Here is a 26,882-nt window from a genome sequence, read left to right on the forward strand (position 1 = left end):
CGCCCCAGGGGAATGAGCCTTGAAGACGCAGAGGAAGAATGAAGCTGTGTGAACAGGACATCAGAGATGGGCAGACGTGGCTCCCAATTAGAAAAGCCCTTGAACCTGAGTGCAGCCAAGGCTGAGAGCGCCTGGCCTGGGTTCCAATCCTCTGTGCAGTCCCCTCATCTGTGAGGGCAGGACACAGACTCACACCCTGGTCCAGACGAGAAGAAGAAAAAGTACTGAGCAGAGGGTGCGGGATGCGATACGCGAGTGCAGGAATGAGCCTCAGCTTCCACACCTGAGAAATGGGCACGATCGTCACCTCCCAGGCAACGTGAGGACCAGGATAAGGGCACGTGGAAAGCCCACTGCACGTAGTAGGTGCTCAATGCATTGGCCCCTGTGTTGGGGGAGGGGCTCAGGCAGAGGCTGCCCACACGCCACAGGGACCAGGCAGAGGTGGGAGGACTCAGGAGAGGGCCCACACCAACCCGTGATACACAGATGTGGAAACCGAGGGTGAGAGCGGGCGGATGGAAGGAAGCTGCTCATCGCACAGACGAGGAGCCTGAGGGCCAGGCAGGGAAGCGCTTGCCCACGTGTCATAGCCAGGAAGAGCTCTCGGTCATCTTGGCCACTGTCCACACTACACGGGGACCACTGGACAAGGCACCCTGGCCAGGCCGGGCTCAGTGTCCAGGAGCTCTTCTCAGGACACATGGCTTTTGTGAACGTCTGTCCTCCTGAGCCAGTGTGCTGGCGCCACGGTAAGCTCGCAGGGGGAGGGGGTCCCTGTGCGTGGAGAATGGCCCAGGACAGGGTTGGGGGAGGGGTGAATGCCGAGACAGAAGAGGGTGTGGTGTGCAGGAAGCAGACCCAGTGCAGGCAGAGGCCCAGGGGGTGACTGTGGGGGCTGGAGGTGGGGGAGCAGGGGGACCTGGAACCAGCAGGTGGGGGTGGGGGAGTGGGGGACCTGGAACCAGAAGGTGCGGGTAGGGGAGCGGGGGACCTGGAACCAGAAGGTGGGGGTGGGGGAGCGGGGGACCTGGAACCAGAAGGTGGGGGTGTGGGAGCAGGGGGACCTGGAACCAGAAGGTGGGGGTGGGGGGAGCAGGGGGACCTAGAACCAGAAGGTGGGGGTGTGGGAGCAGGGGGACCTGGAACCAGAAGGTGGGGGTGGGGGAGCGGGGGACCTGGAACCAGAAGGTGGGGGTGGGGGAGCGGGGGACCTGGAACCAGAAGGTGGGGGTGTGGGAGCAGGGGGACCTGGAACCAGAAGGTGGGGGTGGGGGAGCGGGGGACCTGGAACCAGAAGGTGGGGGTAGGGGAGCGGGGGGACCTGGAACCAGAAGGTGGGGGTAGGGGAGCGGGGGACCTGGAACCAGAAGGTGGGGGTAGGGGAGCGGGGGGACCTGGAACCAGAAGGTGGGGGTAGGGGAGCGGGGGGACCTGGAACCAGAAGGTGGGGGTAGGGGAGCGGGGGACCTGGAACCAGAAGGTGGGGGTGGGGGAGCAGGGGGACCTGGAATCACAACACACAGGGCACTGACTATCCACTGCAGGTTGCCAGCACGAGGGAGTCTCACATTTCAGAAATACCACTCAAGTGGGTGGACTGGGAGTGGGTAAAGCTCCTGGTAAGATGAGTCAGAGGGCCGAAGCCCAGCCAGGTAAGAGAGGGTGGGTGGGAATCTGAATCCAGCCCTGGCGGCAGCGATGGGGGAGAATGTGCAACCAGGAGAATGGGCGAGGGGGTTGACAGGACTGGGGGCTAATGGCTGCCAGGGAGAAGCCAGTGGTCAGCGTCATGTCCTCTTTGGAAACGTGTATGCTCCCCATGAGGACGCCAGAGCCCTGGCCTGCCTGCCTGCCTTCCTGCCTTCCTTCCTGCCTTCCTTCCTTCCTTCCTGCCTTCCTTCCTGCCTTCCTTCCTGCCTGCCTTCCTTCCTGCCTTCCTGCCTTCCTTCCTTCCTTCCTTCCTTCCTGCCTTCCTGCCTTCCTTCCTTCCTTCCTTCCTTCCTGCCTGCCTGCCTTCCTTCCTGCCTTCCTTCCTTCCTTCCTGCCTGCCTGCCTTCCTTCCTGCCTTCCTTCCTGTCTTCCTTCCTTCCTTCCTTCCTGTCTTCCTTCCTTCCTCCCTTCCTTCCTTCCTTCCTTCCTTCCTTCCTGCCTTCCTTCCTTCCTTCCTGCCTGCCTTCCTTCCTGCCTTCCTTCCTTCCTGCCTGCCTGCCTTCCTTCCTGCCTTCCTTCCTTCCTTCCTTCCTTCCTTCCTGCCTTCCTTCCTGCCTTCCTTCCTTCCTGCCTTCCTTCCTTCCTTCCTTCCTTCCTGCCTTCCTTCCTTCCTGCCTTCCTTCCTGCCTTCCTTCCTGCCTTCCTTCCTTCCTGCCTTCCTTCCTTCCTTCCTGCCTTCCTTCCTGCCTGCCTGCCTTCCTGCCTTCCTTCCCTCCACCCATCCACCCATTCTCCCATCCATCCATCCATCCACCTACCCACCCACCTACCTCCCACCCCCCACCCCATGCTCTGAGGGTTGAGCACTTGCCAGGCCCTATGCCAGATGCCAGGGAAAAGGGGACATGTCAGAGTCAGCCCTGATCCTACCCTGGAGGAGACAGAGTGGGAGGTGCAGGGGCGGGGGGGGCAAAGGCAGAGCCATCTCCCAGCTGCCGCCTGGCCCAGGTGACACTGAGCAGAGGTGTGCTTGCGCCTCCCGGTCGGACACCAGAGACCCTCCTGCCTCCTGGGGGAGCAGGCCGTGGGCCAGAGGCGGGGCATCAGCGTGATCATCTCCTAAGAGCCTACTGGACACCAGGCCCAGTGTTGAAGACACTTCTAGAACTGGCCTCCGCTCCCCATTGGCCTGGCACCCCCACTGGCAGCCTGTGCCTAAACCCTGAATCTCAGGGTCTGCAGTTACCAAAGGTGACCATTCACAGGTGACCACCAGCTGGTAGTTATGGAGGTTTCAGGCATAACTAGAAGAGACCTTGGGGATGATGTAGCCATTTTACAGGTAGGGAAACTGAGGCCCATGCAGGCAGCTAGCATCAGAGCTGGGACAAGACCCTGGCCTCTGAACTGGCAGGCCTGGGCCTCGTCAGGCTTCAAGCTGGCCCCCAGCACCTCGGATGAGTAAAGCCAAGGCCGCCTTTGAGGGCTGGCCTGGTTCTGGCCCTGAGCCAGGCTGTGGGGTTGGAGAAGGTGGGAGTGGGGAGACATGCACGTTGGCCCTGGGGTGGGGGCTGGGGCCGGCTCACAGGGCCAGCTGTGGACATCTTTTTCAGGTTCAGTGACCTCATGCTGGCAGCTTGAATCAGCCACGGAAGGAACATTCACACTGTGGACACCGGCAAAGCTACACACCAGGGAGGAGATAAGACTCGCGCAGAATGGCCAGACACAGCGGGGGTGGGGGATGGGCCACAGAGCCAGAGGCTGCTTCAGGCGGACACCACCCCGGACCACACTAGGGAGACCAGTGCCCACCCTCCCGCTGCCGAGTGGCTGGGCATTTGGGGAGATGGGACACACATGCGCACTCCGGCTGGTACCCGCCCCACCGGGTGGAGACCGAGGCAGCCTGCGGTGTGTGCTGACGGCCCGGCCTGAGGGGCCCGGCCTGAGGCGTGTCCGGAACCCAGCCTCCCCCGGCCCTTCCTCTGCTGTGTCTCAGCGTGCCCACCCATCCCCTGCGCTGCCCCCACCCACACACCCACTCGCCACCTGGGAATGTGCTAAATGCGGTCTGAGGGTGCTTTACGCCAGAAGCTTCCCTGTGCTGACGGACTCGGCTCCCCGCCCCCACGCAGGGCACCGCGCCTGGACAGAAGGTGCCAAGGCCTCCTGCCTGGCCCCACTGAACAGGCGGACACGAGGGCGAGTGTCCCGGGCCTGAGCCGGCGGTCCTGGGTGCCTCCACGGACGGGCCATGCTCACCTGCTCCAGTAAAGAGCCCCTCCCCCAACCCAGAAGGCCAAGGGCTCCCACCCCTAAACACAGCAGTTTCTGAGCTGGGTCCCCAGGCCGGTCAGGGGGGGATTCCTGCCGTTCTAGACGGTCTGAGCGTGCCCCCCCCCCCCCCATGCCTTGGTCTGGGGACTCGGGAGGGTCCAAGCCCCAGAGACCAGCACGTTACAGTATGAGGGTGCTGCTGAGGGCACTGGCTGTGGCAAGGCCAGAGTCCACTCGCTGGGGGATCACTGAGTCCTGCAGAAGAAGGGGCCCTCACCTGGCTCGGAACTAGAGCCCATGCAGGACATATACGACGCACCAGGCCTGTGCCGGGCTCCCTGCCTAATTATCTGTGAAATCTGAATCTCCACGCTCCCTGACGGGGGGCATAAGCAGCTGCTGCTGTGCTGCTTTTCAGATGACACCAGGTGGAGCAGAGAGGACGTGATCTTGCCGGGTCACAGGGTTGGAAGGAACACAGCACAGGTCTCTCTAGGCCCTGGGCGACGCGTACCCCTCCCTGACCTGAGAGCGCCCCACTTTCTCCACTTGGCTTGGACCCAGCGTTCCTGGGACCTGGTCTTCTCACCCCCTGGTCGTCTGCACACGCTCACTCCAAAACAACAGACAGAACCGTCCGTTTTCAATGCAGACCCCACTGCTTGTTCTGCAGGTATGCACGAGAACCTGTATGCGTCTGCTTTGGAGCTGGGAGGGTGGTGGGGGGAGTGCGGCAAGAAACACGCCACCAACTTGGGCTCTGCCTTGACAGCTGCTGGGTGCAGAGACCGGCCCACTCCTGGCTGGTCCCACAGATATCCAGAAACCACTTCTCTCAGGCTGCAGATGCTCAGCCCATCATTGAAAGGAAGAGCTCTTGAACTTAACAATCTGATTGTCAAAATAATAACTCACACAGACAGGTTGGAAGTTGAGGGAATGTCCCAGAATACAGAGCAAAAGGCAAAGAGCCAGAAAACGTAAGAATAAGGGGCAAATGGAACCAATTGGAATCCAAGAGGAAATCCAGAAAGACGGAGACAGGAAGTGAGGGAATTTTCAAAGGGATAGAGCAGGATACAGTAGTCACCCCGTATCTGTGGTTTTGCTTTCTGTGCTTTCAACGACTTGTGGTCAACAGCAGCCTGGAAATATTATTAGGTTGGTGCAAAAGTAATTGCAGTTTCTTGCAATTATTTTTACCCTTTTATACCGCAATTACTTTTGCACCAACCTATTGAATGGAAAGTTCTAGAAACAAACAATTCGTAAGTTTTAAACTACGAGTCGTTCTGCATAGTGTGATGAAATCTCGTGCGGTCCCCCTCCATCCAGCCCGGGACGGGAATCTTCCCCGTGTCCACTGTCTCCACGCTGTTCGCGCTCCCTGCCCGTTAGCCACTCAGGAGCCGTCCCGGTGATCAGAGGGCCGTCTTGCTTTGCAGGGCTTATGTTCACGTCACTGTCATCTTACTTCATAACGTGACATTCACATAACGTTTATGACAGCATATTGTTCTAACTGTTCTATTTTATTATTTGTTACTGTCGTTAATCTCTTCCTGTGCCTAATTTGTAAATTAAACGTTATCATGGGTATGTCTGTATAGGAACACGCACGCACACACATTGGGTTTGGTGCCAGCTGCAGTTTCAGGCGTCCACTGGGGGTCTTGGAACGCATCCCCCATGGATAAAGGGAGCATGACTGGGTTTTTACAGCCAAAGGTGCTTCAGTCTGAAGGAGGCTCCAGAAGAGTAAACCCAGTAAGTAAGTACGGGTGACTCACACCAGACCCACCGTCAGGACATGTCAGAACATCAAGGAAAAGTCGATGCAATGCAGTTCCTAGAGTCCCAGAGGGGAAAAGCAGGGATCACATTCCCTGGAATGAGGGTCCGACCACACCGTCACCTCGCCCGCTGTACGTGGAGGCGAGGTGACCATGAAGCAACATCTTCATTGTTGAGAAGGAAAACTACGTACTTTGAACCTAGAATTTGACAACACTGAGCACGTTGAGAACGAGAGACATGTCTGTGTACACTGCAGGGGCTGCTGTTGAGGCTGCTACTTGAGTATGTGTCCCAGCAGAACGGGAACACTTATCCGATAGCGCAATGAAGGCCAATCACAGAATGACAGCTGTGCCCTGGGAACTGCAAACTGGAGCAGGGACGCCAGAGGACTCCCGAGGGAGTGGACTGGACCCCAGTGATGCCTGAGAGAAAGGAGGGTACCTCAGTGCGTGCCTGAAGAACTCTCCCACCAGACAAAACGAAGGTAACCAGAAACTCTGCAAGAGACACGGACTTCATGTGAAAACATGATGCTAACAGTAAAATGTGGCATTACTTTGAACAACCGATGGAGTGGGAGGGAAAAGAATCCCCTGGGCTGTGACGCTAGAAAGACCTTTCCTTTCGTGGGTCTGTACAGATCGGGTGTCCGAGCCCCGTCCCCGGAGCTGACGCCAACATTTGTGGGATCATAATAAAGTCATACTTTCCGCTGGTGACTAACTTCCAATTCCGACTTATAGACAGAGGCTAGAAGACTTAAATATCGATATAAATGTAACAAAGCATCAACTGGTACTGTCTAAAATACATCCATCACTTAGCAGGTCAGCAGTAACTATTCAAAATCGGGGGGTGACACAGAGGACTGACTGACTAGGAGACCCTCATCTTTGACAGCCAAGTGTCGCTGCTTCACAGTGTTTACATTGAGACGTAAGGGGGTAATCACAGAGTTAGGGAGGCAGCCGTCAGGAGAGTGAAGCAGAACCGGTTACAGGCGGCTCCTCTGCCAAGTGGGAGTGTGTGCGTAGGCTGGGGAGGTGGAAAGACAGTGGTTTCTTTCCATTCCTAGCCCCGTCTTGTGGTTTGCTTCCATTAACTACATACTTATTTTGTTACAAGCATGGAGTCCTTGCATCAAAATCGGGGAAGGGATGAAAAATGTGGGGACGGGTAATGTGGTTGAGAGCCGAGGAGCTGAGCAGGGAGGCAGCGGGAGGGAGAAGACAGAGACGGGGGTACTAGGTCTCCCCCGTGGGCAGTGGGTGTGCCGTTCTCATGGTGGAGAGGCCAACAGAAGAGCGGTTTTGAGGGAAACCATGACCGGTTCAGACTGGGGCCCATTCCTGGGGCTCTGACTCTTCCACAGGGAGACCTGGCTCCCAGGCACCATACGCAGGTGCGTGGTCACGCGGGGAGCATGACAGGCATGGGGACACACAGTTGGGGTGACTTCTTACTGTGCCTAAGCCCAGAGAGTCACCTCGCTCTTTCTTGGATTCAAGAAATTACACAAGCAGTAGTATGTACCTGTGAAAGTTAAAAATACAGGTGCCATGTTTCCCCGAAACTAAGACCTACCTGGACAATCAGCTCTAACGTGTCTTTTGGAGCAAAAATTAATATAAGACCCAGTACCGTGTTATATATGATACTATATTATATTATTTTATATTAAATTATATTATAGTATACTATATTATACTACATTATATTAAAGACCCAGTCTTATATAATATATTATAGTAAAATAAGACTGGGTCTTACAGTAATTTTTGCTCCAAAAGACATATTAGAGCCGACTGTCTGGCTGCGTCTTACTTTCGGGGAAACACGGAATGTATGGACTGAAAAGCGGAATCACCTCCTCTCCTACCCCAAGGGAGCTGCCTGGAAAGCTGTTATTACTGCTGGGTGCAGCCATCAATTAAGGGAGAGGAGAAAACAGAGTATGTTTCCTTAGGATCCCAGGCTGTGAACCCTCTTTTTCAAGTCTAAGGAATAATGAAAAATCTGAAAATATAAAATAATGGTGGAGGAAGGATGGGGGAAGTCAGTGTTTCCTGCCATTCAGCTCTTACTGCCTACATGCTGAGGCAGTCTTCTAGAACACGTTAGGCTTTCAAAGGCAAGCCAGCTACCCACACACGGTCACAATTGAGCACCCTCTGGATTTATGCAGCACACGCCTCCAAGGAGCCGCAAGCACTAAGCCTCTATTTTCTCGTTTATTCTTACACGAACCCCACTGGGGATACCGCATGAGTTGGAACTATGACCTCTACTTTGCAGACACGGCTGGAGGCCAGGGCCTGCGGCACAGAGAGGGCCGGCCAGCTGCCCAGGGACACACAGGGACAGAGCTGGAACGTTAGATAGAAAAGTTAGGACACCATCTTCTCAGGGGTATAGAAGGCATCAGACAAGACGCGCACATGCTTCTGTACTCAGAGTCCATCTCTGGAGAGATTCCCAGGAAACCCGTAACTGAGGTTCTCGCTGGGAGAGAAACTCGGGGGCTGGAAGGTAAGGATGAGAGGCAGACCTGTCCTTCATGCCACACCACTTGCTTCACGTTCTGAATTTTTAAAACCATGCGTACATATTTCCTTGGCGGGTCCTGTCTGTTTTAACTGCACTCTACACCTGAGTCCATCCACCTCTCTACCCTCTCCTCTCTCACCAGCGCAAACCACCATCCCCCCGGCCAGGATCACAGCAAGGGTCTAACAACCGGTCTCCATCCGTCCTTGTGTTATCCTCCAGCAAAGTTAATCAGATCGTGTCTCCCTTCTGCTTAAAGCCATCTAGTACCCCCCACGGCAAGTATGAAAACACACAAACTCAAGCACGAAGCCCAAGGTCTTTCTCTCACATAACCCTCTCGACCCTTTTAGTTCACGGCTACTCCTGCACTCAGGTTCTTTCTCACCTCAGAACCTTTGCACTTGCTGGGCCTCCTGTACTGGGCTGATTCCTCCCCAACCTTCAGGGTTCAACCCCAAAGTCACTTCCTCAGAGAACTCCCCTGGCTCGTGGTGTAAAGCTGGCCTGCTCCCATCTGCCCAAGACCCTGCACGACAGCCCCGCTAGCGTGTGCTGCACGGCATCCACCACAGACAGGGGTCTCTGGGTTATTTGCTTGTTGGCCTTGTCTTACTGGCTCTAATTAACTTGAATCTACATGAAGTCGGAGACTGTGGTTGTCTTGTTTTACCTGAAAAGTCAGGCTTTGATGAATATTGGTTAAATAGATGGATAGATGGCGGAAGTGGATGGATGGATGGATGAGGGGACGGGTGGATGGATGGTAAGCGGGTGGCTGATGGGTGGGTATGTAGATAGTTGGATGGATGGACAGATGAGTGGACAGGTGGATGGATAGGTGTGCAGATGAAGGGATGGATAAACGAATGGATAGATGGACAGATAAATGGGTGGATACATGGATATGGATGGATGGGTGGATGACAGATGAGTGGGTGAATGATGGATATGGACAGCTGGATGGGTGGACAGGTGGCGAGACGGATGCATAAATGGATGAATGGATGAGTGGATAGATTGCTGAGTAGATGGCTGGCTGGCTGAACACTTAGGTAGTTGGATGGATGAGTGTGTGCTTCAATGGATGAACGGGTGGGTGGGTGGATGGATGGGTGGATGGATGGGTGGCTGGAGTCTGTTCAGCCTATGGTGAGACCCTGAGGTCTCTGCCTATGCCAGGTAGATGCCGCCTGGATACCCCGGGCTAATGAAGCCGGGGATCTGATTTAAGGGGAGTGGGAACTTGAGACCCTATTCCCTGTGTTGAGGGGTGTTTTCAAAAATGACATTGAAATATCTGTAAGGGACCATGTGGAAATGGCCCCAGGTTCTCTGCTTCCTGACCTTGGCCATGTGCCCATGTTTCTCGACCCTCCTATCATGTGCATGTTGGGCAGGTGGAGGGGGTTCTGAGGGAGCAGCGGGACACAGCCAACAACGAACGGGTGTCTTCTGACCGTTCTGCTCTTCAGCTCCGAGTCCCTAAGCGAAGTTTCTGAATAAAGGAGGTGGGAAGGGGAGAAACCTCCGGACTCATTCAGAAACCGTCTCCACTGAGCCCAGCTTCCTAGTATCATATTTTCTTTAATTACATTTGCAATTTCGTGGGGGTGGCCTCAGCCATCAGCCGCCTACACAGACTGTGACCTCGCCACCTACAGTGGATAATTGGCCCTGAGGGCGGGCAGGGCGCCCAGGTCTCTGCGTCTCATTGGGCCATTTCTAACGTGGATTCTGAAGTGGGCTAATGAACGGCCGGCTGGTTCGCACCCCACTGCAGCATGCACGCCACCCCAGATGCCTTCTGCCTGGTCAATCAAAGGAGCACCTGGTCAGCAGCCCATGCCAGTACCTGCCCAAGAGCCACATGTGCCAGTTGCCTGGGTTACCATGGCATGTGGGACGCACAAGCTCCCTCGCTGCCCGTCCGCCTGCCATCGCCTCTGCCAAGTTCGCAGTCTGGATAAGGTCATTCTGGGAGGCAGGAGGCTCCCACAGGTGAACCCCTGCACCTTTCTGGAAAAGCTCTGCGGTCCTGTGCTAACCAAGGTCATCTACTGACCCATCCTCACAACACACTTCAGGACATGATGACTGTCTCACAGAAAACCTGCATCCTCAGCGTCCCCGGTTTCTCTCCATCCCAGGCCAGTCCTCTGCCCAGACTGGGGCAGTAACGTCTTCATCTTGGGGGGGTGGCTGCGGGCAAGGGCCCCAAATCCCGGCCGGCCAGGCCTCACACTCGAGCTTAGACACCCGTGTGGCCGAGGTCCAGGTCCTTCACGTTCCTTCGTCTGTGTCCTCCTCCCCGACTTACAAGGTCGCTGGGAGGGCCGGCCATCAGTGGTGCTATGATTGATGCAAGGTGGCTGGCACGTGGCAGGAGAGTCACAAACACTGCAATTGTTACTCTTATTTCTTTCACTATCACATCTTGTCACATGAGGCCCACAGCTTGTCAGATTCCATCACTGGGGGAGTCAGCACTGACTCCTGGGCTGCAGTCAAGGCCAAACCGTTTACCATTTGCTTAGAAGCCACCAGGTGGCCTGGGTGTGGCTAGATGTCCCGCTGCTCAGTGGTCCCAGGTCCTGGCACCGAGGTCAGTACACACGCCAAACAAAAGCATTCGTCTGGGCACCAAAACCCAGGGTTGCAGAGCTGGCAGGGTCTTGGAATGTCAGCCTTCCATGGCATTCTGGCAAGAGAATGGCCACCCTGCTTGATTCCCCCCAATGGCGGGGAGCTCATCACCTCCTCAGACAGCTCTTTCCTGTCACGGAACAGCTACCATGGTTCCACAAGTCTTCTGTCAGCTGAGCTGCAGTATGCGTCCCTCATTAGCTCTGGTCCTGCTGCCAGCCACGTGACACATGACATGTGACCCAGCCTGGCCCCTGGCCTTTTCTTTTCCCAGCTCGGTCACATCAGATCCTCCCACCCTTCCTCTGTGGGGAAGCATCCCGACTGTGGAGCTTCCTGTTTCAAATGCTGAGCGTGTGTGCACACCCGGGGGGGCTATTGGCTGCTCTGTGCCAACAACAGGCCCAGTGTGGGGGACAGCTCTGCAAAAGCCACAGGCTGCAGCTGAGCCGCTGCTGGGACCCTTTCTGCTTTCAGCCTCTTTCTACCCGAAGCCCCACTCCCAGACTGGACAGCCCTCAAAGTAACCATGGCAACAGCTCTCGCATACCCTGTCTCAGGCGCCCTCCTTGTTAGAATGGAAGGTAAGTAGGAGAGGCATGCTGGCTGTGACCACGTGCCCAGAGCACACCGGACAGGCAGCCTGTGCTGCTGCAGGGAACGCTTCTGACCCAGGCCAAGACTCATCAGGCAGCCGGGGTCAGGCGTGGCTCCCTGGAAGCCACTTGCGTCTGAGCGCCCTTTCTGGGCTGTGCTGGTGGCCAGGCCAGGAGTCACCATGTGGTCTTTCAAGGTCAGAAAGTGGACACTCTTAGCAAGATGTGCAGAGTCTGCGAAGCTGCAGGGAGTGGGGGCCCATCCTCTGCTAATGCATCTTATTTGGGAGAGAAATGTGGTCAGGACAGGTGAGCACCAAAACCAGGCATAACCAGCAAGTCCACTCCTAGGCATATACCCCAAAGAACCGAGACGGGTGTCAAACGAATATCTGCACCATTCCCAAGCACCAAGAGGTGGAAGCCACCCAAGCGTCCATCGACGGATCAACAAAACATGGTCTACACACGCAATGAAGTGATATTCAGCTGTAAACGGGAGGACGTCCTGACACCCGCTACAACGGGGATGGACCTGGAGGACACTGTGCTGAGAGAAATGAGCCAGACACGGAGGGACACGTCCTGTGTGACCTTACTTCATGCAGTACCCAGAAGAGTCCAATTCACAGAGACAGGAAGCAGAAGCCGGTGCCGGGCTGGGGGAGGGGGAGGAAAGTGGGTGTTCAATGAGGACAGAGTCTCAGTTTGGGAAAATAAAGATCTGTGGACGGATGGTGGTGATGGCCACACAACACTGTGAATGCACCTAAGGCCACTGGCCGTGCACGTAACGGGGTTACGATGGGGAGCTTTATGTTATATACAGAAGGTGCCAAAAACATGGACACACATTTTAAGAAAGGAAAAAACTGCATTAAAATTGCAATTCTCTATGTATGCCGGTAACAAAGAATAAGTACACGTCATGTGTATACATGTTTTTGGCACTCCCGGGACACATATCTTGTCACAATAAAAAAAAAAATTAGAGAGAAAAGGACTGAAGCACTCATGGATGAACCTTGAAACTATTATTCTAAGAAGCCAGACACAAAAGATCACACATTGGATGACTCCATTGATATGAAATGTCTGGAAAGTGGATTGGTGGTTGCCAGGAGGTGGGGTCGGGGCAGGGAGAGTGGGCGGTGACTGCTAATACGTATGGGGTTTCCTTGTGGGATGATGAAAATAGTTTGAAACTAGACAAAGATCATGGTTGCACAACCCTGTGAATGTGCTCCATGCCACGGAACTGTGCTCTTTAAGATGGTAATTTTATGTGATGTGAACTCAGTGAAAACAACAAACCAACAAACAAGACCAGGTGAAATCCTTCGGCAGGCAGATGAGCGGCGTTTAGAGGTCAGATTTGAGTTGCTCATCCCAGACCCCACGGGGCACCCGGGGCAGGGTGTCCAGATCCTTCCCCAGCCTGGACCTTCTCTGGGGGCGATGAGGTTGGCGGGATTCTCAGAAAGGGCCCCACGGATGCCCGTCTAGCAGGGTGGGGAGCAGGACCCTTGTGTCCTGTCGGTCATGCAGCCTGCCTGTCCTTCCGTTCTCTGCACCACAAGCCGACCCTCATTGAGCTCACTGTCCACTAAGAACCCTCCATCTGGGTGGGGGACAAGTTTTCCATGTCGAGGGGCCTTCTCCACACCCCTCCAGCCCCTAGTGGAGGGAGACTTGTGCTGTGACAGAAAGAAGAAGATAACCTTCATACTTGGGGACAGTAGAGCAGGAGACACTGAAGTGGAAACAGGACCACTGGGCAGAAATTCTTCCCACTTCCCAGCTGTTCGCGGAGCCACGGCTCTGAAATAGGGCACCGCCCCTCGCCCAGCTGGACCCCCGCCTGCCCAGGGCCTCCCAGAGTTAAAAGGAGGAGAGCCAAGGAAGAGACACACCGAGACCCCAGGATGTATCCTCCACGAAATTCAAACCCACGCGCCCTGACAAGGCTCCCTGCAGGAACCCAACACCCCCCTTGGGAAGCAGCCAGAAAGCAAACTCGCCGCGCGCAAAGCTCTTCCTGTTGGTGTCGCCTGCGCCTGTCAAGAGGGTAAGCCTTCCTTGCACAAAACCTTCGCCTCAGCAGCAGGAATGAACATGGGAAATGCAGATGAAGTGGGAACCCAGAGCCTGGGGTCCTAAATATTCCTAAGGGTGCGGGGGTGGGGGGATGCCCTTCCCGATGTCGCCTCCGTGCCCGTGGCCGGTGCTGCCGCCTGTAGCATCTGCACTGCTTCCTCCCACACAAGGCCAGGCCTTCCCAGCAACATAACCCTTGGGCCACCCCACAGGTGCGCTCCAGCCTGACCCCAAACTGCAGGCAACACGGCGACCCCCTAGGGCAGGTTCTCTGGAACACGGTGGCTCCCATAATGCTAGCCCATGTTCAGGGGGTCGCGATGGATGCAGAGGGGAAACCAGCCGAGGGGGTCCAAGGGCACCATGCAAGATGGTCCAGGGCCATGGCGACACACACCCCAGAGCGGGCCTGGCAGAGGAAGAATCGCGTCTTACCTGGAAGCATCAAAGCTGTCGTACGAGCCGACCGTGTAGTGCCTGAAGAGCTTCTTGCTGCGGTCTGCACGAGTTTCTGTACAGAGATGGAAGAGAAACATGGCTTAGAACAGTCAGGGTCCCTGCACGCTGGAACCACGCAAGGCTGGCCCGGCCTCTCATCTATCTGACCCACGACGGGCGAGACCCACTCTCCTGGGGAAAAACCTGGGAGGAAGATGAGACCTGGTTCTGGGGTTCAACTTTGCAAAATTTGGGGAACACATAGGGACCCCAAGGCTGACTACTGAAGAGTCAGGAGCTTGTGAGGGATGCAGGAGGAAGCATTCTGCAAAGAAGACAGGCCAGGTAAGGTCAAACTGGAATGGCAGCAGCCCTCTCGGCATGTGGGGTCCGCCCGAGTGATATTCTCAAATAACGCTGCGAGTCTGGTAGAAAATCTGAGAATCTGCAGATGACTGCCTTTGGGGAAAAAATGTTTACTGTTATTTTCCTGATTATTGCTGCTTTCTCCTAAAAAAAAAAAAAAAAGAAAGAAAAACCAAACAACCATGATTAACGGTCCTAATTAAGTTCTCTGCTTGCTTCCCTTACTCAGCAGATTCAGGCGTAAATTTCACGGGAAATGATACGAACGATGTAATTAGATTTAGTAGGTAGCTCAGGGCGATGGGGAAAAAAAACCCCACAATGACACAAATCCAAGAAATCATGATTTACTGTTTAGATATTTCCCCTCAAAATAAAATCTCCCAGACAATATCCTTCCTGAACCCTGGAAAAAATACAGAGAAATGATCTGACTGGCTTCAAGAAAATGGCTTGATATCTCATTTACACTCCTGCAACCCTTTCTGCTGTCAGTCTCCTCAATCCCACATTCCAAGGTGAGTATCATTTTATTCAACCCCCAAAACACACATTTTCAGTTCAAAAGTGGACACAAGTCACGGTACTGAGAAAGGTCAGCATGATACCCGTTGGCTGCTAATACCCAGAGGCAGCTAATTCAGCAAAAATGCACGTTCCCTTTCTCTATAGTGTGGAGTTGCCTTTGGGGGTTGGGGGTGGGAAGGGGAGCAGAGGTTCAGCTCGGGACTACATTTCCCAGCTCTCCTTGTACCCAGGCATAGTCATGTGACTGTTTCCCACCAATGGAACATGAGTACATTCCATTGCAAGGGTGTGGGGGAGTCCCTTCCAAGCTTGGCTTCTACAGAAGCCATTGTGTCTACCTTTTCTGCTTCTCCCAGCTCAAAGCTGGGACTCCCAGGCCCTACGGAATGGTGGAATCCTGTAGGATTCCTGGAAGAAGCCTGAGTCCCTGTGCATTGAACTGTTAAAGTAAGCAAGAATTACATGTCTATGGCATTATGCGACTCGAGGGACTTATTTGTTACAGCAGCAAACATTGCCTACCTGACTGCAGGCCAGAGTCCTCTGTGACTTGGCTTCCACCTGCCTCTCCACCCCATTCCGATCGCTCCCCCTGCAGCTCAGACAATATGACACATACGATTCCCTGAACAGTGACTTCACCACCTCCACCGTCATCACCGACACTAACCCAGCACTTACTGTGTACCAGGCCCTGTTCTAAGCACCACTCCTGTATTCATTCATTTAAGACTCATGGCCGCCTGTGAGGGTGTACATGCTGCCTTGCAGTCTTGACCAAGTGCAGCCGGGGCGGAAAATGCCTCTGCTTTCTGCTCTGTTTCATGCCACCCTCCAAGTCCCTGCTCAGCACCCTGGGCACCCACCTCGTGGAGCCGGCCACTCCGCTTCTGTCTGCGCTGATCACCTCCGTCTTCATCCTAACATGTACTGAGTCCTACCTCTGTGCCCTGATTCGCAGCCACCTGGGCTCATCCACTCGCTGGTCTCAGCAGCCCAGCGAGGGAGGTGGGACAACTGGACCCATTTTATGGATAGTGACGGTAAGAAAGGCAAAAGTCACCCCCACTAAGTGGCAGTGCCAGGATGAGCACCCCAACCAGCAGACAGCTCCCTCGCCCGGGCTTAGGACCACCCGACCACACTGTCTGACCCCTGGAGAGGGGCCGAGTCCCCTGTGTTCTCTCCAGGGCTCAAGGGTGGGGCCCGGCCTTATTTCTCCGTATCAGCCTCGGTATCTCCCTCCTGATAGACACTCAATGTAAATGCATGCCGACCTAATCTACGCATTGTACAATCAGCAAATAGAAACACACTGCACATGTCAGCATGGCCTGAGTGCACGGGACCCTCACTGGGCCGGGCACTGGTCCAGCCATGCCGCACACACCTCCCTGTGCGTGGCACCTGGACCAAACGAGCCCAGATGTTTCATGCCTTCCTCCCCCTTCTCCCTGGCATCCTGCATCTCGCACATGTTCAATCCTAGTCATCAGTTATCAGCCCACCTGGGAGGCGAGTCCTGTGCCCCCAACACAGGGATTAGAAGGAGACTCGGGGGGGGCACACCTCAGCTCTGTTCTCTGGGGCTCAGAACCCTGGGGGTGGGTCAGGATGAAGCCCGAGGACACTGACCTTCCGTGGGCCGGGCTGAGGGCCCCAGCAGTCGGATAATTGTGTGGAGGGAGCCCATGGGCCAGGCCAGGCCAGCCCTGAGATCACATGTGTGCCAGGCCATGTGTGTGCCAGGCCCTGGAGGGCAAGTGAGATTTGAACCTCTTCATGGGATTAAGCAAAGTAGCTCATGAAGCCACTGAAGGACCCTGGGGACTGGCTGTTCAATGTTCTTATTACTCTTAATGCTTCTGTTGCTTAAGCCCCATGTGGCAGCTCTGTGCTCGTTGTCTTGGGAACTGCTGGGGGCTGAGAGCCGATTGGCGCAGGTCCCAGGCTGAGGTCAGAGTTCCAGGTTCCTGGAGTAGAGAGAGTATCCAGTGAACGTGTGTGTGTGTCTGTGTGTCTGTGTGTGTGTACACACGTCCAGGCTAGGTCAGTTAGCCAGTGGTTCCCAGATTTTGAGATTTCATCAACAACACAATTTTAAAGGAGGGAAGGGGGCAGACCAATACAAGACTTACCAAGTTTTTAATTTGGCTCAGTAAGCACATTAAAACAATAAATTCCCCTCTGCTACACAGTTATTTTATACAAGAAAGGGGACATTTTAGACGGGATGTTATCTCTGACCACGCTGTGAAAAACCCCCACTGCACAGCCCTTCCCTGTCCTTCTGCTCTGGGATATGGCCCCAAGGGACAGGGAAGAGGTCCTGAGAGACACCATCATCACCATCATCACCATCACCATCATCATCACCACCACCACCACCACCACCATCATCATCACCATCAGCACCACCATCACCAAAGGTTACAGAACCCACAAGTGGGCCTCTGACCCCAGACTTTGGGCCTCCACAGCCTGGACCAACAGCAACCAACAGCTACAGTGTTTCGAGACATTCGCCAGGGCCACACATACTCTGTGTTTTACCTACATGAGCTCAATGCTGTTACTGTCCCTGGTTTACAGGTGAGGCTCAGAGAGGTTGAATGAGTTACCTAAATTCACCCAGCCGGGAAGTGGCCGAGCCACTGCACACTGCAGCTCCTGCATGTCTGGGAGGAGGCATCTTCTGAGAAACCTGCCTAAACCCAGGTGGCCTCCTTGCCACGCCTGGCCTGTTTCTGACCTGGGAACAGAGGGGGTGGTCGAGATGGCTCTCGGGACCCTTCCCCCATGGATATGGTGTGTGCCTCACATCACGCCCAGCCTTGGCCTGTGCTGGCTCTCTGGGACCTGCTGCCATTGTGCAGGGACCCCTGCTGGCTGCTGGGGCCAAGCTCCTCCCAAGGCTCCCTGGAGCTCACTGGTGCTGGTGTGGATTACAAACACAACATGTAGACTGGGCAGAGGGGGGTCAGGAGGAGGCCAGAGGCCAGGCCAGCGTCCCGCGGGTCAATGACAGAAGGGACACCGGGCTCTTCAGCTGAAAGCCCTGCTGTTCTGGCAACTTCCCAGGTCCTGGGTGTCTGCCTGCAGCCTCTGCCCCTCTCCTCTCTATAACTGGGGAGGGTGCGGGGCCTGGGGCCCTCGGTGCACGCCACTGCACCCAGCCCAGCAGGCCTGTGCGTGATGGTGTGTCCAGGCGAGGCGCACTCAGCCCCAGGCCTGCGGCAGCAATGGGCCCCACTCTGCGTCTCGGGGTCTGCCCTGCCCTTGTCCATCACCAGAGCAGGGCAAGAGGAGACACCACTTGCCACACCAGGAATGAGGTTACTGTGCTGCTGTTGCAAACCTCCCAGAATGCCTCAGGCCTGCAGGACGGTGGGTAAGTGATGTTTGTCTTAAAAAACCCCACAGTTCCAGGGAATTGTCAAGGGCAGACGCTGGGGGCTCCTGCTGCCCATCTCAACATCGGGCAAAGGAGTAAGTGTCTTACCCTGAAGGTTGCCCATGACACAGACCTGGAGAAACTGGGGCCTCCAGCAGACCTACAGAAGCAAGGGCACGGACCCTGCGACCACCGGCAGCTGTCCATCACGCTGAAGGAGCTGTGGACACACATATTTAAGGCCGCAGGCGGCTGGCCTGCTCCCACACACCCAGCATGTCCCACCTTAGGACCCTGGGTGCAGTCGGAGGTCCCCCTAAAAAAACCTCAGGGCCCCATATCTGACTCCACTCCAAACCCTATACTGCTACCCTCTGTCCTCCATTTGCATTAAAGTGACTGGCCCGCCACACCCTTCCTGGTCCATGTGGAGAAGACATTCCCCTTCTCCCAGGACCATGCCTCCCTTGTCTTCGGGGGACCAACCCTTTCCCAGCCCCAGCCATGTGGTCGGGTGAGGGCACCCAGTCCCTCCCCACCTTCACCACCGGCCCGGGCTCCAGTGGTTGTCGTGGGAGCCAGGTGAACCATCCTGCAGGAGATGGGCACGTGACCCCAGTTGGGACAACGAGGTCCTGTTCTGGGATCCCAGCTCCTGAGGCCACTGTGGAGGGACAGGCTGCCTGAGAATGAATGACCCACAGGAGAATATCAGAGCAGCTGTGCAGAGAGAGGCAGGGGGATGGAGCCAGAACGCCTCAGAGACCAACTGCCCGATGTCCCCACGATGTGGTGGGAACTCCCGCACACAGCCGGCCCGACTCTTCAATTATACGACCAAATACATTTCCATTTTGGCTTAGGACAATTTAGCTTTCCATGGTTTATAGCTGAAAGAGCTCAGAATGGCAATGTAATGCATTTGTTTGTGACGCTGTACCCGATGGCTAGGAAACAGCCACCAAGGTGTGACACAAACACTGATTATGTGTGCTACATCCCTTCCGGGAAAGGACTGCTCCCCTTCAGCACATGGGGGTGTGGAGGAGCTGCCGCCATGAGGCCTGGCCCTGCCCACCACGTGCCCGGCTGTGGCCCAGGCACCCGTCACTAGTACTGAGGAATGCACGGCCCACGAGGGACCAGCTGGCCTTTTCCTGAGGTTTTCTGAGGTCTGAATGCTGAGGATGGTGACCTTGGCTTTGTTACGGGGCATGAGGCCCACAGACATAGGCTGTGGCCAACTAGTGGCCATCACACCACACCACAGAGAGAACAAGCCTACGAATGTGGCAGCACATGGCAGGAGACAGGGTCAAGAGGTGGGGGTGGGGACAGACAAGCACAGAAGGCCTCGATGCCAAGGTCTCGGCTGTGGTGGACTGGAGGTCAGATAGATTCTGGAAAGTAGTTTCAGACAATGAGTTTTGAGAGAGAGTGACTTTGGTCACTTCCTGGGTAGATGGAACATGTAATTCCCAACACCAGCCCCCAGCTCTCTCCCAAGCATTTTTCTTATTTTGCCCTTGGGCACGGCAACTGCAATGTTTGAGATGGTGATTGTTCCATCAGTGTGAGCTCCTGGGACACAAGACAGACATGCAGCGCCATGAGAAACAAGTCTTTGTGGTTTTAAGTCACTGAGGTTAGGGGCATGCTTGTTACCGCAGCTTCACCTCGCCTAAGCTGACTGACGCAGACCACGCATGGCCTTCTCTGTCACGTGAGCTGGTCCAGCCCACGTGTCCTCAAGCAGAGCTGGGTTTCCATCACCAACACCCGAAAGAGTTCTGTCAAGTATAGAAAGACCAGACAGAAACCACCACAAGGGCTGAGTTTGGCCCCCTGCCTGGGAGAACGCTCACACTTCCAGGAGAAAGTGGGAAACCACACGACAGACAGTAGGAATGCACCCCCACGTGGATGGAGAAGCACAGCAGCACACGCCTTTGTGTGTTTCAGAGACGGAGGCCTCTCTGCTTATGATAAAGGAGGCAGATAAAACTAACCAACCAAGAGGGAAGTATTTGCTGTTTCCTGAACCACCTAGATGCGTCTTGCAGGCAAAAACCAAGTTGTTTGCACCAGGCCCACCCCGCCCCCCGTCCCGTGTCAGGCCGGAGCTTCGTCCGGCAGGCACGCAGGACTGTCTGCAGCCCCACAAGCTGCAGGCCAGCCACCCATCACCCCAGCCCGAGTGGCTTGGGTGACCCCAGTCGTCTCTTGCCTGGACTGTCGCCGTAGCCTCTTGTCCCCCTGCTTTCATGCCTGTATCTCCCTCGGCAACCTGCTGTTCACAGTGCAACCAGAATGAGCTTCTGAAAATGCAAATCACGTGATGCCACTTTGCTGCTTCACATTTCCCAAAAGTTCCCCAGTGGAATCAGTTACATGCACGTGCCCTCTGATACACCGGCCTGACACGATGTGGCCCGGCCGGCTCTTCCACCCTCAGCTCCCACCGCTCTTCCCTCCTCAGTCTCTCCACTCCCGTCCTATGAGCCTCCTCTGTGTTCCTTGAACACGACACGCTCATTTGCACCTCGGGATTGGCACTCACTAGACTTTTGCTGGAACATTCTTTCTCCAGCTCAAGGTTCGCTGCATGGCTAGATCCCCAGCTCCCACAACACAACCTGGAGCATAGTAGGTGCTCAATAATCACGGAGTAACTGAATGAAGGGACAAAACCACAAGCCCTTAGGCCCTTTCTTCCTTTTCAGTGTTGGCAGTTTCATCTCCTTGGGTCTGGCTGAGACAAGGTGAGGTGACAGCAAAGAATGCTGGACTCGGTCACTCCCAGGGGCACTGAAGGAGCAGAAGTGGCCCATCCTACAAACTGAGAAACTCGAGTTACAGTCCGGACCCTGGTGTGACCCAACCTCCCTGGGCCCTCACCTTCTCCACCCCACAACCGACAGCTGGATGACATGACACGGGGCTCTCTCCTTCTCTACATGACACACCCCCTGCTCCTGGGCTGACCCCGCTTCCCAGGACAGGGCCATGCCTCCGGGTGCCCCTCAGTGGCAGTGTTTAAGCGGATGTGCCCTGAAAGGTTTTCTCTGAGGATGGCCCAGAAATATCTACACTGAAAAAAAAAAGTTAGAAATTCCACTCCATATTATCTCTTGCGACTCGTGAAAGGGAGTTACGGATTACAGTGACAAGCTTCAGACTGTCAGCATTTAAAATAGCCCTTTACGTGGGGCCGCTGGGAAGAGGATCCTATATGGCTCAGCGAGGGAGCCAGGATGGAGCATCCAATGGCCTCGGATCCTCGAGCGGGGCTGTTTCCAGAAGACTAGTGGAGTTTACTCAAAGAAACTTATTAGGACTCTGAAAGGCCCAGAAATAATTCCCAAGGACGGGTGGGGAGATGAGGACACAAGCTGGCCCCCTTATCCTGAGCCAGGGTCCATGGGGGACGGTCCCCTTGCTCATGAGACACCTGTGAATGGGACAGGCAGGGACGGAAGGACACAGCAGCATTTAGACAAGTCAAACGTGAGGGGGTCCCTTGCTAGCTGCACGGCCCTGGGCAGAAAAGAACCTTGCGAAGCGTTAGTTTCCCCAGCCTGTGACGTGTAGAATTGGACCAGCGGCAGAATCACCCTTACAGCACCGAGTGAGGACAAAACGCAGCCATGCTTCTAAGCACATCCCCTTCCCAGCCCCGCTCAGGGAGGCTAGTCTCCGAGAACCTGCTGTGGTTCTTCCTATCTAACCCCTATTCTTGAAAGCACCCTTCTTTCCCCCGGGACAGAGGAACCCCCCCCCCCCCCCAGTCATCTCTGTACACGGGCTCTCACAGCCAAGCCCATCAGACATTGTCCTGGGAATGTGCGACAGAATGGACAGACCCTGCTCCCCGTCTGAACTGGGGACATTTCCACTCAGCACAGAGGCTGTCACCGCAGGAAACTCTGTGGGGGGCAAACAGGGAGGGAGGGAGACTGAGGCAAGAGGCCTGGGGCAGCGATGACCCACGTGCGGCCCTGGAGAGATGGCTGAGCCATCCTGGCTCCTAGACACTGCACGGCCTCCAATCCCTAAACACTGGTGTTTATTGTGACAATCAACCAACGTCACACAGTTCCAAACACCCCCAGGTGGGAGGACACCCATCCCTGAGAACCACGGGTCTAGCCACACACACCATGCCTCGTTCACCTTGGGTCAAAGAGCAGTTAAAATGACCAGACGAGGGCACTGGATGCGAGACTCACGACTAGGACGATGGAACACGTCGGGTTGGGCTGCCTCATTTCCCCACCTTGCGGGAAGGACTGTGTATAATAACACAGTCAGCTTTGTGCTCTTCCCCCCTAGGGTTGCACCCCAAATCCACACTGGCTATTGGCAGCGAGCACAGAAACTATGGGAGAGCAGTAAAACCACATCACGTGCCCTGAAGCCGAGATAACGGGAAGCTACATCAGGTCCATAAACAGCGTGAACACGTGTGAAAACGGCCCGAGGTCCCAGGCAGTCTGTTTCCTCCGACTGGTGAGACCACTGCTGTGAGTCCGGCCATGGCAGGGAACAGGGCAGGGGTTTAAAACCCAAGAAGGGCTGGAGAGAGAGCTGGGGGAAGCAGACATTGCCAGCGGCACGCGAGGCCTGCGTGGCAGGCATTACTGAGACAAGTCCGCGACCTTCACTCCTGGCGTGACTGCCAGGAGAACGTCAGGTTGTGGCCAAAGGTAAGGATCCAGGTGGGGTGAATTGAATCCCACGAACCCTCTAACAGGAAATCTTTTCTCTGAAGGGGAAGCAGGAGTGATTCGAAGCCCGAGAAGGACCCGAGGTGCCCTTGTTGGTTTAAGGATGGAGGGGGCACAGAAGCCGGAATGTGGGTGAGCGGCTGGTGCTGAGAGCGGCCCCCGCCAACAGTCCCCCAGGAAACGGGGCCCAGTCCTGCAGCCCCACCAGCAACTCTGCATGCTGGGCGTGGCTTCTCCCCCAGGGGCTCCAGCTGCAGTCCCGCCACTGACACCCGAACGTGGGCCCCACGAGTCCCTGAGCACGGAGCCAGGTGAGCCCCCTGCGCTGCTGGGCCACAGCACCTGAGCTCCTGATGGCTGGTGTCAGGCCTGCGGAGCTTGTGGTCCCTCGTTACGCAGCACAGAAAACAGACACAGCTGGGCTTACAGATTTCTTCAGAGTTGTTTGTTTCTCTGAAGATTTAGCTTAATCCCACCAAAAGGAGAGACACACACTCACACAGAGACAGAAAGGAGGACAGAGGCAGAAAGAGAGAAGAGGGGGGAGTGAAGTCTCTGAACATCCCTCCTCTCCCCTCTGTGCCCCTCCCTGCCTTGGAGTCCATGCCCTGTGTCATGTGGGGTCTCAGCTCCTGTTCCTCGCACAAGAACGCAGGACATGGTGAGGCCAAAAAGGAGCCATAGGCAGGGGAGTCAGACCACTATAGTCTCGCTGGCGGCTGGGTTGGAGACACAGGAAGCAGGAGCCACACAATCTGCAACCTGCCGTCCACTTCTCTGTCAACCGACCCCACTTGCTAACCGCAATCTGCGCTTACTAACTCAGCCACGGCAGTTATATTAGTGGCCAATGGCTCACTGGTTACAGCTGATGGCCAACTAGTCACAGCTGATGGCCACCTACTACCCGAGCCAGCACCTTTCCACGTGAGGCCGAGAGCCTGGAAACTGCTCTCTGGGACTCTGTCCCCACACCCTCTCTTGACCCTCATTCCTGTCTCCTAAGCTCAGAGGCCAAAATCGCCGCAGTAGCCACCCGAGCAGGGGGTGGTGTGAGTGGGGGTGCCTCCGCACCCCCTCATCCGGCAGTTATAGTTATTGAGTGCCTCACTTCCTCTGTGCCTGGTCCCCGAGTTAGAGGTGAACAAACAGCCTTGTGTGGCGGTGTCCTTCTGCCATGTCACAGGGCTTAGGGCCACCTGGCTGTATGGCGAGGCTGAGCCACCCAACTCCAAAAGCCCCAGCACTTTGCATGCACACACCTGCCTCCCACAGAAGCTGCCATGATTTCCAGTGGATTTCAAATTGGACGCGGTTCAGGCCACCGCTGGGGCTGGTGAGCCAAATGCGGAATCGGACACACAGGGAGGGAGACATTACCGGTCGGGGATGAAGACAGAAATCACTTTTCTTTTTTAAAACCAAAGATGCGGATGGGTTCTTCGCAAAGCAAAGGAACGTGTGGACAGGAATTCAGTGAGAAGCTGGCCACTGGACACTGGTGTGTGGGGCTGGCAGAGGTGGCTGGCAGAACGAGGGGCAAGCTAGAGCGTGAAGGGCTCGCGGTGCCAGAGCAGGGCTCAGTGGGGGCCGGGGGCGGGGTGTCCATCCCAGGACCCGCTGCACCACACAGCCATGGCTCTCCGCTGCCAGCTGGGCCGACCGCTGCCCGGCGGTGAAGGTTAGGCCCTCCCCTCGGAGACACTCAACATGGGGCCCAGAGCTCTGCAGGGAAGAGACGCTGTCACACAGGCACCACGTCTGCTGCAGGCCAGTTGTCCAGCACCTCTGGACGCCCGTGTTGGCCTCGCAGGGGCGGCGGGAGCAGACGAGGACCCTGTTCTTAACACACACACACAGGCTTCACACCACACTGACTGCAGGACGGGGTGTCTGAGTTTCCTGCGGCTGCTGTAATGAAATCACCGCCATCTTAGCGGCCTAAAGCAACAGAAATTTAGTTCCTTGCAGGTCTGCCTGTTAGAAACCTCACATGGGTCTCCTTGGGCTGTGGTCACTGCGTGGGCAGGCTGGCGCCTGCTGGGGGCTTCCGGGGAGAATTCGTTCCTGAGCCATTTCCAGCCATTGCTCAGCTCATGGTCCCCTCCCCCGAAGCCAGCCACTTTGCTGGGTCAGTCCTCACACCCCATCTCTCTGATTCAGAGCGCTGAGCCTCCCTGTTCCACTTAAGGACCCTGGGATTGCACCGGACCCTCCCAGGTCATTCAGGGGAATCTAAGTGAGCTACTTGGCACCTTTGATGTCACCTGTGACCTTACTGGCCCTTTGCCACCTCCCCAAACACATTCACAGGTTCCAGGGATTAGGGCGTGCTCATCTTTGGGGGCCATTATTCTGCCACCACACCCACAAAGAAACCCTTCCTGTTGGACAGGACACAGTTGGGCAAAACTTGCTCGGATACTTATTTAAGTCCGTGTTAGTTAATGGAACTCAGAATCTTGTCCTTAAATCGGAGGAGACGCGAGTAAGAGAAGTGGGTTTCCAGGAAACGCACGTCCCCATTTGCAGGGATGAGACAAAGCTCACTTCCCGTTCTGACTCCGCCAGAATCGCGGGGATCCCCAAGGTGGGCGCACACTCCTCCGACACTCCGTGCTCTCTGTGCCTCGGGCAAACGGCCCTTACCTCGGACACAAGGCTTTGCTCTGCGTCTGGCAGCCCGTGCATGATGACCCCTCCTCCCCTAACAGAACTGGCCCGGCACAAACGACAGTCCTTCCCCGGAAGGTCTGCAGGGCCACGTGCCCTGGGGCCACACTCTGGTCCCCGAAGCTTTTGGTTTCCAGTACCTGAAGCTGCCTAGAGGGCAGACTGTGGGACCAACGAGCACCCGAGTCGCTGGTTTCTATTTATTCCCAGCTCCCTCTCCCAGAGCCTGTGCACGTGTGGGGTGTGAGTCATTTGCTGTCTTCTCCCCCCTTGCCCGGTGCCAGAAAAACCAGCCCTGTGCCACACATCTGGCTAAGGCCCAGGGGCAAGGGACCGCGGTAGGTTCCCTAAAGGAACTACGTGCTCTGGATTCCTTTAAAGTTGGCACAGGTGTGTGTAGGCACAGGGAGTGCCAGCCGCTGCCAACCCTGCATGGCGCAAACACCCCGGCACTGAATCTACAGACTCCAAAAACCAACGGCAGTGGAATAAGATGCGGATGCCAGCTGCTTTCCCTTCCCTGATAAACAGAAGTCTCTTCAGAGAGCCGGACTCTCCCCGCGAGCGTGCTTGCTTTCTTCTCGGCCATCCAGTGAATTGCCAGTGGTATTGTAAGGTGGCAGAAAATACCTTAAAGAACAACACTGGTTGTGCTATTGAGTTAATAGGAAGCTGTCTTTGTAACCGTGACTTTACGAAGTGGTCTTCTGGCCAGGCGCAGCTGCATCCCCCACCTCATGGAGCCCCTGTGACTGCGGGGTTGGGGCGCCGACCAGCCGAGGCCCAGCAGCACCAGCTCCAGCTCCAGCCACAGGACGGGGGAGCTCACATTGGGCAGCCCAGGGACGCCCGGTGCGAACGCTGTGGGCTGCTGGCTGTGGCTCAGCCGGGGCGCTCAGCACAGTCAGAAAGCAGGAGGACCCAAAGGGAGACATAGGCCCGCCTCGGAAGCAGGGCGGGAGGGGGAGGCGACCCCGGGTGCTGGCGCATTGCCACCCCCGTGTCGTGATCTGTGGACACATGTCACCATCCTCAGCATCCCAGGTAAATTACTGGCCTCACTGGTAGTCTAAGTGCAAAACACACGAAGTCCTGTTAGCGCTCCCGGCGATGCTACGTGACAGGTCGCATGGCCTC

General features: G+C 55.8%; 1 protein-coding gene across 21 annotated transcripts in view; it reads right to left on the minus strand.

The window, feature by feature from the left end:
* Positions 1–26,882, minus strand: part of SHANK2 (SH3 and multiple ankyrin repeat domains 2) — a 459,770-nt gene that overhangs the window by 157,395 nt on the left and 275,493 nt on the right. For all 21 annotated transcript variants that reach the window (XM_088789779.1, XM_074336881.2, XM_074336891.2 and 18 more), the window contains one exon: positions 14,055–14,130. In XM_088789779.1, the coding sequence (XP_088645905.1) occupies positions 14,055–14,130 (76 nt within the window). The remainder of the gene's footprint in view (positions 1–14,054; positions 14,131–26,882) is intronic.

Source organism: Rhinolophus sinicus, chromosome 14, assembly GCF_057876585.1.
Source record: "Rhinolophus sinicus isolate RSI-liver-muscle chromosome 14, RSI-T2T, whole genome shotgun sequence".
NCBI lineage: Eukaryota > Metazoa > Chordata > Mammalia > Chiroptera > Rhinolophidae > Rhinolophus > Rhinolophus sinicus.